We start from the raw sequence: 14,232 nt of genomic DNA on the forward strand, positions 1-14,232 counted from the left end.
CTCTAAGGCTCAGTTTCCTCATTTGTTAGATGGTGATAATAATACTGATACGTACTTTACAGGACTGTTGTTCAACGGTTAAATGAGGAAATGCATGGACAGTGCCTGGCATAAGCAAGCTCCCCGTAGCTGATGGCTACTATTGTTACCAGAGCTGGGACTGAAACCCACGGGTCTGGGCTCTTCCCTTCTCAGCCTCAGGGAGAGTGCTCAGCGCCAGGGCGTGGTTGTATCGGAGCTGGAGTTTGAGGACGCGCCATCGCATCCTCACATCTTGCGGTTGGAGCTAGCCAAGAGAAACGCGCGGAGCGAAGGGAACTAAGGGGTTAAGGCGATGAGCTTGAGAAAGCCCAGAAAACTAGAAAAGCGACCCCCTCACCCCCACCCCCGGCTTAGCCCAGCTAAGTAAGCCCCTCCCCTTCGCCACCGGGGCGGTCGCCGCGCGCTCCCTCCCTCCGCCCCTCGCTTACAAGACCTAATGAGCTCCCCCGGGAGGCCGAGCAGCGAGCCCGGCCCCAAGCGAGGAAGCTGCGCCGCGCGCACCGCGCCGGGGCGGGAGCCAGGCCTGGGCGGCGGGCGGGAAGCGGCCGGGGGCGAACGGGCGGCGCTGGGGGCCGCCCGGGAGCCGCGGCGATGGCAGTCCAGGCGGCGCTCCTCAGTACGCACCCCTTCGTCCCCTTCGGCTTCGGGGGCTCCCCTGACGGGCTGGGAGGCGCCTTCGGAGCCCTGGACAAGGGTTGCTGTTTCGAGGATGAGGAGACCGGGACACCGGCGGGCGCGCTGCTGGCGGGCGCCGAGGGCGGGGACGTGCGCGAGGCCACCCGCGACCTGCTCAGCTTCATCGACTCGGCGTCCAGCAACATCAAGCTGGCGTTGGACAAGCCCGGCAAGTCGAAGCGGAAGGTGAACCACCGCAAGTACCTGCAGAAGCAGATCAAGCGCTGCAGCGGCCTCATGGGCGCCGCGCCCCCGGGCCCGCCCTCCCCGGGCGCCGCCGACACGCCCGCCAAGCGGCCGCTCGCCGCCGCCAGCGCCCAGACGGTCCCGGTCCAGGCCCACGGCAAGGCGGCCCCCCGGCGGGAGGCGTCGCAGGCCGCGGCGGCCGCCAGCCTGCAAAGCCGGAGCCTGGCCGCGCTCTTCGACTCGCTGCGCCACGTCCCCGGGGGCGCAGATCCTGCCGGGGCTGCGGAGGCGGCGCCCGCGGCCGGGCTCGTGGGAGCGGGCGCTGGGGGCTTGGGAGGGGACGCGGCCGGCCCCGCAGGGGGTCCGGCCGTCCCCGGCGCCAGGAAGGTCCCGCTGCGGGCCCGCAACCTGCCCCCGTCCTTCTTCACCGAGCCGTCCCGGGCGGGCGGCGGCGGGTGCGGCCCGTCGGGGCCCGGCGTGAGCTTGGGCGACCTGGAGAAGGGCGCCGAGGCCGCGGAGTTCTTCGAGCTGCTGGGGCCCGACTACGGCGCCGGCACCGAGGCGGGCGTCTTGCTCGCCGCGGAACCTCTCGATGTGTTCCTCACCGGAGCAGCCGTCCTAAGGGGACCCCCGGATTTGGAGCCCGGCCTCTTTGAGCCGCCACCCGCGATGGGGGGGAGCCTACTGTACCCCGAGCCCTGGAGCGCCCCGGGCGGCCTCACGACCAAGAAGTCACCCCTGGCTGCCCCCCGTGGTGGCTTGACCTTGAACGAGCCCTTGCGCCCCCTGTACCCAGCCGCCGCGGACTCTCCGGGCGGGGACGACGGGCCCGGCCTTTTGGCCTCTTTCACCCCCTTCTTCTCAGACTGCGCTCTGCCACCGCCGCCCCCGCCCCCGCCCCCGCAGGTGTCCTACGACTACAGCGCGGGCTACAGCCGCACGGCGTACGCCAGCCTTTGGAGACCGGACGGGATTTGGGAAGGGGCGCCCGGAGAGGAGGGGGCGCACCGGGACTGACTGCGCGGTACTCTTCTCCCCCAGTGGAGACTGCTGTGGAGGCGGCCGCCTCTGGGTCTCTTCCAAGCCTAGAGAACGATGGGCAAATGCACATGGAGTTGAAACGGGATTTTAAAAATTCAGTTAATAAAAGAAACTTAAGAAAAAGAGCTGAAGAGAAGTTGGGGGTTGTTTTAATCACAGCCTCGTGTTTAAAAAAAAAAAAAAAAAAAAAAAGCCGTTGGAAGGTTCTTACCGGATCAGACAAGCCAAGAAATCAAGACGGGATTTGGGGAATGGGGTGGGGATGGCGGAAGGGGCAGGAGATGGCTTCTGTAGCCACCTGTCCCTTCTCCAACTTTTCATCAAAAGGTCAGTGTATTTAGTGTGCTTGCCCCCTCCAAACAGTGCCCTGGGCCCTCCCCTCCCCTTAGAGCGCAGTATGAATTAAAGTCTATTGAAAAGAATGGAGCAGAGGTATGTTGTTATTGATTTGGGTGTTCTCTTAGAGGACGGTTTCCTGTGTGGTCTCTCTGCCTTGTTAGGTGAGAGTGTTATTGAGGACGTGAGGCCAGTGGGCACTGCCGACCTCCCCTGTGGTGGTCCCGGGTATGCGTCTCTCTCTGTCACTTTTCCTCCTAGGTTTCTTCACGCTCCCTTCTTTCTTCTATCTCTTTAACTTTCCCACTTTTATCAGTGCCCTTGTTCACTTTTCTTTCTCTGGTCTCTCATTGCTCTATTTTTTCCTGTGGGCTTTTCTTGCAAATTTCTGATGTAGGAGGCTTAAATTTAGCAAACCTGGGGTCCATTTCTCTCCTTTTCCCATTCTTCAACCACTTTGGGAGGGGGAGACTGGGCAAGTTATAACATCTTTGCATCGAAGTTTCTTTATCTGAGAGGGTGGGGATGACGATATTCCTCCACTTTTCACTTCTTCACAGCTTGTTGGGTAGCTCAGAGGGAAAATACATAACATGCCTTGAGCACCCCACCCCCAGGCCAGTGCTTGATTGGTTCTGCAGGTGTATATACTTTACATACCTATATAAATGTTTTCTACACATGGAAGCCATTAGGACTGTAAGTCCCATGCTCTTTGTTGGTCCATCTATTTGCCTGGTGATTGCCCTTTCCCTTACAAGCTGTACACTCTCTCTACCCTCTGTCATCCTGTTCCACTCTGCACCCCCCCCCACCCCGCCACGTTGGTTTCTGCCTCCCTGTGCTTCCTCACACCCTTATACCCACATTCTCTCCATGAAAGGGAATAGTGAAGGTGTGAAGTTTCCCAAAGAGACTCTTCCCTGGATAGCAGGTTTGATGAATGGAATCTGAAGGGGCCCTGGAGTCTGATCCGTTCATCAGAGGGAGATTGGGGAAAAATCAGAAATGTTTTAACCAGCCATGAAGTGGCAGAGAGGACTCATGGCATATCAGGATCATTGAAGGGCAGAGGAGGAAAGACTGGGTGGGAAGTGAGCCGCTGGAAAGAAAAAAGTGAGCCCTTCAGTTCTGCAGCCTTGCTGGTGAAAATGTCCGGAGAGACCAACACCCAGACAATACGAGATGTTGCCTCCTGGTTATGTTGCAGAGGAGAGAGAGCTGCCTCTGTTCAGGCAGCCAAGGTAGATTGTAAGAGTATCCACATGTGAGAAAGTTGAAACCCAGTGTTATGCAAAAGATTTTAAAATCTAGATCAGTGTTTGCCCAAATCAAAAGTACTGCGATCTTTTCAGAAAAGAATTTGGGAAAAAAAACAAAAGATACTGAGCCATGGCAGACAGCTTTCAATGCTATCCCTAAGTCACTTTCTTCTGAATAAAACCTGTCTTAAGAAAGCACCACAAGAAATACAGCAGAGAGTCCTGTTAACTATGAAAAGAACGTTTGCAGCTTCAGAAACTTGGTGTCTATTAAATTGCAAGGTGGAGACAAATGATTAATTCCACTGTGCTAGCAGAATATTATTCAGCAATTATTTAATTTATTGAAATGACTTTATGCTGTTATGATCCCCATTTGAAAAGTGAGGCTCAGACAGGTTAAATAACTTGCCAAAAGCAAGTTGTGGGTCCAAGATCCAGATCTGTAAGTGTCCTGTCACCGAGACCTGTCAGTTACTTTGCTTCTGCCGTGCTTTGTTAGTGTGTACGGTTTCCAGTCCCCCGCATTATGCTACTAGCAGGGATTCAACGTCACCACCATTGACATCTTGGGCAGGTTAATTCTTTGCTGTGGGGACTGCCCTGTGCATAGTAGGATGTTTAGCAGCATCCCTGGCCTCTACCCACTAGATGCCAATAGCACTCCCCTACTTGTGACAATCAAAAATATCTCCATTACCACAAATCCCCTGGGGGGCAAAATTGCTACCAGTTGAAAACCACTATGCTAGACAAATATATAAGCAGCATCTATGGGGTGCCTGGCACTTTCACGTACATGACCTCATTTAATACTTACAAAGGTTTGTGCTTAGGTATTGTTATTATCCTCACTGTTACACGTGAAAAGTAAGAAGGGCAAAGGGAGGGGCTAAATCAATCAGCGTAGCTACATCTCATCTCTGCTAATTTACCAGCCATGGACTAGCTAACTGTATTGAAACGAAGTCTTCCCCTTGGCTAAATTGGATAACTATCCCAAAGGGTTATCATGAGGATTTGGCATAGGGTATGTATAAATGCCCACCACCAGAGAAAGAAAGTTTTTAGTACCAGGCAGCCAAGCCTTGGCATTATGTCAAGGTTCCAAACCATCCGGGATGCCAAGAATGTGTGCTTGGCCCCTATGTAGCCTCCAAATTGCCCCATCTCTGATTCCTCTTCTCCCCATGTTGCTTTCCAGTCTGAGCTCATGTATGCCTGACTGTGCCACCTACCACAGTACAGTAAGGAGTGCCCATTAATAATAGTCCTGCCAAAGGCTGAGTATATTTTTTGCTTCCTCTCATGTTTCATTTTCTCCTGAAGCCTGTTAGAAAGTATTTTTGTCTCCTGTCTAGCCACGTACTTGCCCATAGACAAGTCTTTTTAAGTGCAATGGTAGATATTTTTCAAGACTGGAAATACGTTATAATATGCTTGTAGTTGTATGACTTTGGACAGGCTGGGGATCTTAGCCTAGCTGGTGATAATAATTACGTTATATGCTGCGTATTCAGGATTCCCCATCTCAGCTGGGCATTCCTGGGTGCTTGGAATGTGTTTTACTGTTTTCTTACATCTCCAAGCCTTTGCTCATCTCCATTTAAGCCTCAACCCTACCCCTCTCCTCACTCCGCATCCTGACAAGATGGAAAGCATCTGTTGTAATCCCCCTCCATTTCCCATTCCCACTTTCACACATCGGATTTTCTCTCAGGCAGGTGGGACCTTCTCCTACCCTCCGGACTCAGCATCCTGCCTCTTTTACTTCATGAGGACAAGATGCTGCTCCAGCAATTATCCTTAGTCTCCTATATCTCCAGCCTCATCCTCACTTTTTCCTTTCATTATAGAAATAAGCCTTCAGCATGGTTTAAAAAATAAGAAAGAGGGGGAATAAAGAGGTGAAAAATTCTCTCAACCCTGTTTCCTTCTCTAGATATTACTCTATCTTCTTCTCTTTAGAGTTGTCTCTCAGAAAAAGAATCTACTTTTTTGCCTCCATCTCACCTGCTATTTAAACCTGAACTATTTTGAGTCCTAAGGTGACCAAACATCCCAGCATGCATAGGACTGTCCCAGACAGAGTTATTTTGCCTGGAGCAGTGTGTTTGGTGGCAGGCATAGAGGATATTGTGACATGCTTTCGATCATTCGTTCCACCCATAGATCGTGACCAGAATTTTCCTCTGTGAGATTAACAATAACTAGAAGCCCTGTTCTCAATGAATCTAAAATTGAGTTGGACAGTTCAGACTATAGGTACAAGAGATGTTTAGTGCCAATATGAGAGTGAAGAAGCAATACAGGAAAATAATCTGAGGGATGTCACAAAGTACTCGATAGTTTAATTCCTAAATGAATAGTATAGGCAGGTGTTTTTTTTTTTTTTTGCTTACAAAATGTGATGTTACTAGAAACATATTCCAGGTTGAGAAACACCATATTTATGTTTTCATAGAATGTGATGGCAGGGATGGAGAGGGGAGAGAGAGAGAGAGAGAGAGAGAGAGAGAAAGGAGGGAGAATATGTGGCTAGATTCCTGGCAATGGACTCAAGATCCACTTATTACCTAGAATAAATGTTATAGGTTGGATTGTGTTCCCTCAAAAAGTTATGTTGAAGTCCTAACTCCCAGGCCCTCAGAATGTGACCTTATTCGGAAATAGGGTCTTACCTAATCAGAGGTTATCAAGTTAAAATGAGGTCACTAGGGTGGGAGCTATTCCAATATGACTGGTGTCCTTATAAAAAGGAGAAATTTGGACACAGAGACAGACGCAAAGAGAGAAGACAATGTGAAGATACGAAGGGAGAAGACAGCCATGTGACTGGAGTGATGCATCTACAAGCTAAGGAGTGCCAAGGATTGCCCACAAACACCAGAATCTGGAAGAGGCAAGGAAGCATCTCTCTCTAGCACCTTCACAGAGACTCTACCGACACCTTGATTTCAGACTGCTAGGCTCCAGAACTGTGAGACAATACATTTCTATCGTTTTAAGCCAATTAGTGGCACTTTGTTATAGCAGTCCTAGGAAACTAATAAAATAATGAACACTATGACAAGCAAAATTAAATCCTATTTATTGGGCCACACAAAGTTGTTTTTTTTTTTTTGCGTGCTTAAACAAGACTTATGTAACTATGCCATATTTTATTTCATTTCACTTCATTTCATTTTAGGAAATACTAGGAAAGGGAGTCTGAATAGCTGTAACACAACCTCTAGAAGCTGTCTACAATTTGAGGGATAGACTGTCAGCAGCCAAGAATGCTAGGGAACAGACCGAGCAGCTCAGTTCATGCCCAGGCTTGGTCAGAATGGGGTGCATCTGGCAGAGACTGCTGACTTGTTAACGCACTCTGAGGCTCTTGTTGAACCTCATCACATCCAGTGTCACTTGGCTGCAAATCCTCAGCCTCTGGGCCAGGAAGAACCTACCCTGACAGTGCAAGGGGGTCTGCTCCTCACCAAGAAGTGGGTCTACTGGACAAGCATCTGTGTGCTCAAGTTGCTGCAGCCTTTCCCCTGTCTTCCTTGGTGTGTGCTTGATCGGTATGGCACTGCTTTTGCCCTGTCTCCCACTCATGTTCGGCTGTGTCTGGAGCTCTACTGGGACACCCAGTTCACTTCGCAGGGGCCTGGCCCTTTGTTTTCACTAGACCTGAGGCTTGTGAACGCAGGCATAGTGTATGTCCTGTTCATTGTTGTACTTCCAGGGACTATCTGTGTCTGACATACAGGGACTCAAACATTTATCAAGTGAACAAATTGCCAGCCCTCCTTGCTATTGGCAAGACTCTGTCCTTCCTTGCTACCAAATTCTCTGCCAGCTCCAGCCACTACTTCACGATGCCTTCGAAGATGGCCTGGAACTGAAATGCTGCCTCTCACGTAACTGCCGTTCCTGGATTCTAACAGCTCTGAATGTCTCACCTGCCCCTCTCATCCTCTCTTCTCCTCAACGCGTTTCCAAGTCCAAGTCCCACTTGCCTCTGGGACCTTGTGACTAAGCTGCTTTCCTAGACCCTGATCCTAATCAGTATCTCTAGCCCTGTTCCACTTTCTTTGTAATATTTACCCCACGAAAGACCCTCACTTTTCATTTCCCAAAAGGAGAAGTTTTTGTTAAAGTCAGAAATTAGTAGAATTTTTAAAGACACGTGAGATTAACTATATGAGTCATGATTCTATGTGTTTGGCAGCAGTGTAAAAATAACTATTTTTTTCAAGGTAGAAAATAGTAGTAAAGAAATATCAGTCAGGAGGAGGGATGTCAGCGAGATGACGGAAGAGATGGTCCCAGTTTGTCTCCTTCACAGAAAGACCAACTAGCAACTGTGCACAACAAGACACCTCTGAAGATTCCAGAACCCAGGAGTGGGGTTGAAGCATACCCTTGGATCACAGAAACCAGGAAACACTGCATTAGAAGGGTAAGGGCAGGACTTCCCTTTGACTGCATTGCCCCTCCCCCAGGCTGGCCTGGCTCTGTACCTAGAAGGTCCCCCCAGGGCCTACAACTTCTCCTGTGGGAAAAAGAGAGTTCAAGTGGACATCCAGCTTCCCCAGCATTCCAGGATGCTTCCCAGGAGGCCCACTGCAGTCTTGCCTTACAGGAATCACTGGGGGAATCAGTAGGGTTAGACCAGCAGGGATCAGCTAGAGACGGAGAAGGGGATGAGGGTCATAGTAAGCAGCATGTGGGTCTTGGCCGACTGTGTTCCTGCTGGTGGTGGCACCTGAGCAGAGAGCCCAGCTGGGGGCCATGCCTATCCACAGAGCTGAGGTAGCGGCCCTGTCTGGCCAGGGAGCTCTTTGGGCAGTTCTGTCCAGTTTGGGTCCACAGCCAATGGGCTGTCCAGCTGTAGATCTCATTCTATGGCCCCACCTGGACAGGGTGCCAAGCCCTCAGCCCGGCCTGGTTGCTGAGCACAGCCTCCAGCCCTGCCTGACAAGAGGGCACGAGGAGAGAATCCTGAGCAGCCTCTGAGCCCAGTTTACTGCCCTAATTGGGCAGGGAGCCAAGCCAGCAGCCCTACATAGCATCAGAGCACAGACTGTGGCCTCACCCAACCAGAGAGGCTGGGCACTAATCCTGCCCAGTCTCAGAGCCTAAGGCCCAGGTTGATTATTGAGCATAGCTGGTGGCCCAACCCAGTCAGGGAGCCGGGCCAACAGCAGAGCACAGCCAGCGGCCTGTCCAACTGTGGATGACAGCCTGTGGCCCTACCAAACTATGGGACACAGCCAGTGGCCCTGTCTGATCATACAGTCAAGCCAGCTGCATTTTATGAGGCTAGCATCTCCCTGATACCCTTCGAATGAAAAACAATGCACAACCTAAAAGCTGAGAGTTATGTTTTCTTCAGCAGGCAAAACTGAGGACTTAAGCCCGGCACACAGCATCTCAGAGACTGCTTCCAAAGAGGTAAGGGAGGAGTCGGGATATGTGGGACTTTTTGCCACAAAGACCAGGTAGTTGGAACATCAAAAGATTACTGTTAACTGAAGAAAATCAGACATCTCAAGTTAAGGAATTTAGCGCTTTTCTATGTGTGGGAAGATGCAAGGGTCTGGGCTCACTGAAATCATTCCTTTGATATGCATGTCAGCTATCTGGGGCCAGTATCCTGTGCTTTCTCACCCTGAATCCCCTCAGGGTGCGTAGTTGGGGGTGAGGGCTTGGCTATGGGCAGCCTATTTGTCTCCATCGTGAGTTCCCTCAGGGCTCACCGTCTGGGTGGCTGTAGTGGCTTTATGGCTGCAACATCCTTTTTTTACTGATATGGCAGGCAACAATTTTTTCATTGACATACCAAAGCCAGATAACAACACTCTATGAAGAGAAAATTAAAGGCCATATCCCTGAGGAATATTGAAGCAAAATCCTCAACAAAATATTAGCAAATCAAATTCAACGGTACATTAAAAGGATCATACATTATGATTAAATGCAATTTTTTCCATCAATCAGTTCATGCCTGACCAGGAGAATCCCTAGTATCTACCTTCACAGAAGACAAGAACACAATAACAGCATGTAGTAAGCAGGGACTCGGAGCAGGAGTGGTCTAACTTGCATGAACAAAACCACAATTTGGGGACAACTACAGCTAGGTTTCTTTATGTTTAATTAATTGCTCAACCACCTACTGCCTTATTTGCATGAATTCTTAGTATCTCTCTGCTCACCCCAGAGCATGCCAGAACCTGGAGGCTTACACGGTCCAATAGACATATAGTCCAAAAAGGGGATTCAGACTGGCTTTGCCGTTCAAGTGAGTCTAGAACTGGGGTCTATAAATCTGCTACCGTCATTGCTTGTCATGCAGCTCGGTTTCACAGAGTTGTACAGATCATATACACTGTGGAGCTTACACATCCAAGGAGATGAGTGGAAACTAAAATCCAGCCCGTGCTTACTCTTGGGCCACTAAACTGGCACCCAAGGAAGGGGATGCCTTCTTCTTTTTAAATTTGTACAAAGACGCTAAATAGGTAGCTCTGACCCTGGGTGTCACCACTGAAAACTGGTCTTACTCAGAAGAACAGACCTGTTGGTGCAGCTGAACCCATTTGCTGCAAAAGTCCCATGTGCATTGTGGGAAGACAATCTCCTCCCAGGAGCACCAGGTCAGGACTAGTCTGGAACCGCTACCTCAGGGACCAGCACCACCAACACTCTCCTTCTCTCTTTCTAGGATCTACTTGGGTCATCAGCTTTTCCTTTTAAACCCTTTCCCTGAACTATGGGTGTTATGGATTGAATGTGTGTGTCTCCCCCCAAATCCGTATGTTGAAACCTTAATCTCCAATGTCGTGGTATTTGGAGTTGGGGCCTTTGGGAGTTAATTAGGTCATGAGGATGGCGCTTTTATGAATGGAATTAGTGCCCTTAAAAGAAGAGGCAAGAAAGCTAGCTCACTCTCTTCCTCTTCCTCTACTGTGAGGACACAGAGAGAAGCAGGGGCCTTACCAAGAACCCCACCATGCTGGCACCCTGATCTCAAACTTTCCGCCTCTGGAACTAGGAGAAATAAATGTCTATGGTTTCAGCCACCCATTCTATGGTAACTGTTATAGCCGCCCGAGCTGACTAAGGCAATGGGGCCCCTCATTTTTAAGGGAGGCTTCCTCAGGGTTCACAGTTGATTTCCTGTTCCAACCTTTTTTTTTTTTTTAATTTTATTTATTTATTTTTTGGCTGCGTTGGGTCTTCGTTGCTGTGCATGGGCTTTCTCTAGTTGTGGTGAGCAGGGCCTACTCTTCGTTGCGGTGTGTGGGCTTCTCATTGCGGTTGCTTCTCTTGTTGCAGAGCATGGGCTCTAGGCACGTGGGCTTCAGTAGTTGTGGCATGCGGGCTCAGTAGTTGTGGCTTGCGGGCTCTAGAGCGCAGGCTCAGTAGTTGTGGCACACGGGCTTATTTGCTCCGCAGCATGTGGGATCTTCCCGGACCAGGGCTCCAACCCATGTCCCCTGCGTTGGCAGGCGGATTCTTAACCACTGCACCACCAGGGAAGTTCCCCAGCCTATTCTAACCTAGCTGGCAACTCCTACCTCCTGGTAGGGGCCGCTGTGGGTGGGTCCTGGCTACATTTCTTAGGTGGTCTGAATGTTGAGGGGCATCTTTGGAGCCAGGCAGTCAGACAGAACTGAATGTTAATTCCTGCATTGCTCTCTGAGCTGTGTGCCCTTGGGCAGAATAGTAAACCAGAGCCTCAGCTTTCTCTTCTGTCAAATGGCAATAATGATATCACATAGGGTTGTGGCTCCATTAGGTGATGTATACAGAGCCCCAGGCATTATATAAAGACCCTTTTAAACCTGTCACTCTTATTGTAACTACTATTGCCCAGAGAGGCCTCAGTAGAGAGCAGGAAAAGTGCCTCAGACTTTGTGGTCGTTTCTCTTCCCTGCATCCAGTGAGGAAGGGCTCTGGATGCCCCGAGATTTTCATCTCAGGATTTAAAAGGTCACTGGAAGCTCTGGCACTGAAAACGCCCGATCCCTCCACAATGACTCGGAATCCGTGACTAACGGGCCCCTTCACATGAGCTGGTTCCTAAAGAAGCGATGGCGGCGGAGGGAGCCTTTACCCCCAGAAGACAAAACAAAACCGGCACAAAGGACTCGCAGCGGCGGCGGGCGGGAGTGGTGCATCCTGCCCACGCTCTGCGCTCTGGTCCTTCTCCTGGCCGGGCCTCCCTCCAAGGGCTCGATGGCGGGTGGTCAGCTTTGTGCCCGGGGAGGTGCAGGACGCCCGGGTCCTGGGTGTGGAGTGCTGCTCAGAATCCGATCTCTCAATCAATTCTGCCCGTGACAACAGGATTTCATTGTGTGGCAGGGGACCAAAGTAACCAGAGAACCCCGGACACGTTTGAACAGTAGCCCAGCACTCGGGCGGAATCTGAATCACCTTGGCAAAGGCCCGGGTCATGGGTGGCTGCCAGAGCAGCCGCTCTTACCCACCCCGCGGTGGCATGAGGAAACAGGAAGCCTGCAGTCTGACCTTAATTACTGTCCTCTCTCCGAGCAGAGGTAGGGGTGGGGAGCTTACCTTAGCTCCTATGTGCCACTGCACACCCACGGCCAAGAGCAAGCTGGAACACACTGGAGACTTGGGTAACAATCACAGCTACACCAGCTGCGCCTGGACCTGCAATGGGCACAGACCCAGGCAGACCTGTGCTGAATTCTGTTCCGGCCTTTTCCTAGTGATGCCATTGGTTGTTACAGAACCTTTCTGAGTGTTGGTTTTCTCATCTGGAGAGTGAGAATAAAAACATTCCCTGCTGTTCAGGGCAGGTCTGACCATAAGAAATCATGTATATAGCTATTGGCAAAGGGTCAGGAACACAGCAGACTCCCAGGCAACAGTCGGTATCCTTGTTTCTTACTGGGATGCAACCAACTCTGCTATTTACAAGCACTGGGTAAGTCATGTCACTTGACCATTTTTGAGTATCATCTATAAAACGAGGACACTGGTGTCTCCACATGTTGGTTGTGAGATGAACTGAAATGTAAACAGCCTGTCTGCCACAGTGTCTGCAGCGTTCAAGGCGTTTAGTAAATATTAGCGGAATCTGAAAATCATGGGGTCAGAGAATACAATCCTCTCCTTAGCTGTGGATTTATTTCCATTTCACCTGGAGTCTGAGGAAGATCAAAGTCCTGTTGGCTCTTTAATGGTTCCCAACTCTAAGCTAATGCTTGTAGCTGACTTCTAGGTCAGTTTGATATCATTTCTTCTGCATGAGACTTGTCATTTCCTTTTGGCTAAGGGAAAAGTTTCAAACATAAGAGCAAATCATGGCGAGCAGAATGGTCCGCAGTCCTGGCTGATCTTCAGAATCACCTGCGGTGAGACAAGGGCTTGAAAAACAGCCCCAGCTCCACCAACACTCCCTGAAGTGGCTGGTCCAGCTGGGCCGGGCTTGGAGCCCACTTTGAAGACCACTGTTCTGTGCCACGTGCTTCTCATAGGATGCTGAGGACTGGCTGCTTCTTCTATTGCCTGCTTGCTCCTTAGCCTCTGTCAATACCTTTTTTGTTTTTCTATTTTCTTTATTCACATAGTTGACAAAATGTACAACTAGAGCATGTACAAGTTAGGGCTAATCTTGACACTGGACAAAGTTATAGGGTCATGTTTGATGGGAGAGAGGAAATAGTTCTTTTCTAAACATTTAAAAAGAATTTAAATATTTATACTCTATGTGGCAGCAAGCGGATAAAATTGGCCTTTGGGCCAATTAAAGTGTTTGGTGTTAAGTTTAAAAAAACCTATTTTAAGAGGAAATCTGGAAATGTGGATTATAGCCTTAGCCCTGTCAAAATGGGCAGGTTCCTAAACTTCCCTGAATCTCAGTATTTTCCTCTGTGAGATGAATATAGTGAAGACACTACTTGTCCTGTTTACTTCATTATGCCATAGTGAGGAGAGAGGGAATTAATTAAAGAATGGGCAGTGTTTTGTAAAATGCAGAGCACAGAACAATGGAAAGAATCACAAGTTCTGCATCTGCCTCTAACTTGCCTTGTGACCTCGGGCAAGTTAATTTTCATTTTAGTCCCTCGGTTTCCCCACCTGCAAAGTGGGACCAACAATGCCTAATGTCCGCCTCAGTGGGATGTCATGGGGACAAAATAGAGGGTGTTTGTGAAAGCACTTGGAAAAGCCGGAAGCATGTCTTAAATGACTGTAGTGTTAGAGTCTCCACTTCACGAGGATGAAATGAAGTTAGTGTGGGGCGATGTCCCACTGAGCATCCGGGGCAGAGCTGGGGTTCTAACCAGGCCTGGTGGGCTCAGTGTCTCTGCCTCCGGTGGACATTCCCAGTGCCCTTCGTAACTGCGCTGCCTTCTCTTTTCTCTCAGTTGCTAATCTTTCTGAGGTGCAGGCAGGCCCAGACCCATTCTTTGGGTGAGGCCAGGAAGAATAGGGCCATTTACATCTCTGTTCAGGTACTGGAAAATCCTTTTATCCTGCATCGCTGAAAAGCATCTGAGATAAAAACTTGGGGAATCCAAAGGCCTAAAGAGCCACCTAGCGATGACACATTCAAAGGACTCTATCTTTCGTCAGTAGCTTCATTGGCACAGAGGTAATAGGGATGCATTTGTTTTCTTCCTCTCTTAAATTTGTGCCTACCCTGGCAACCACCGAACGGAGATTG

General features: G+C 50.0%; 1 protein-coding gene across 12 annotated transcripts in view; it reads left to right on the plus strand.

Annotated features, from left to right (window-relative positions):
* The first annotated feature begins 514 nt into the window (after positions 1-514).
* FAM181B (family with sequence similarity 181 member B) overlaps positions 515-14,232 on the plus strand; it is a 311,017-nt gene continuing 297,299 nt past the window's right edge. For 3 of the 12 annotated variants that reach the window (XM_082410225.1, XM_082410217.1, XM_082410227.1), the window contains exons 1-2: positions 515-7,986; positions 8,923-8,981. In XM_082410225.1, the coding sequence (XP_082266351.1) occupies positions 634-1,920 (1,287 nt within the window). In that variant the 5' untranslated portion in view covers positions 515-633 and the 3' untranslated portion in view covers positions 1,921-7,986; positions 8,923-8,981. Of the gene's footprint in view, positions 7,987-8,922; positions 14,161-14,232 lie in introns of all 12 variants that reach the window. The other 9 variants (XM_082410219.1, XM_082410216.1, XM_082410222.1 and 6 more) reach the window with 7 other exon arrangements.

This window comes from Balaenoptera physalus (assembly GCF_965194825.1).
Source record: "Balaenoptera physalus genome assembly, chromosome: 10".
NCBI classification, from domain to species: domain Eukaryota; kingdom Metazoa; phylum Chordata; class Mammalia; order Artiodactyla; family Balaenopteridae; genus Balaenoptera; species Balaenoptera physalus.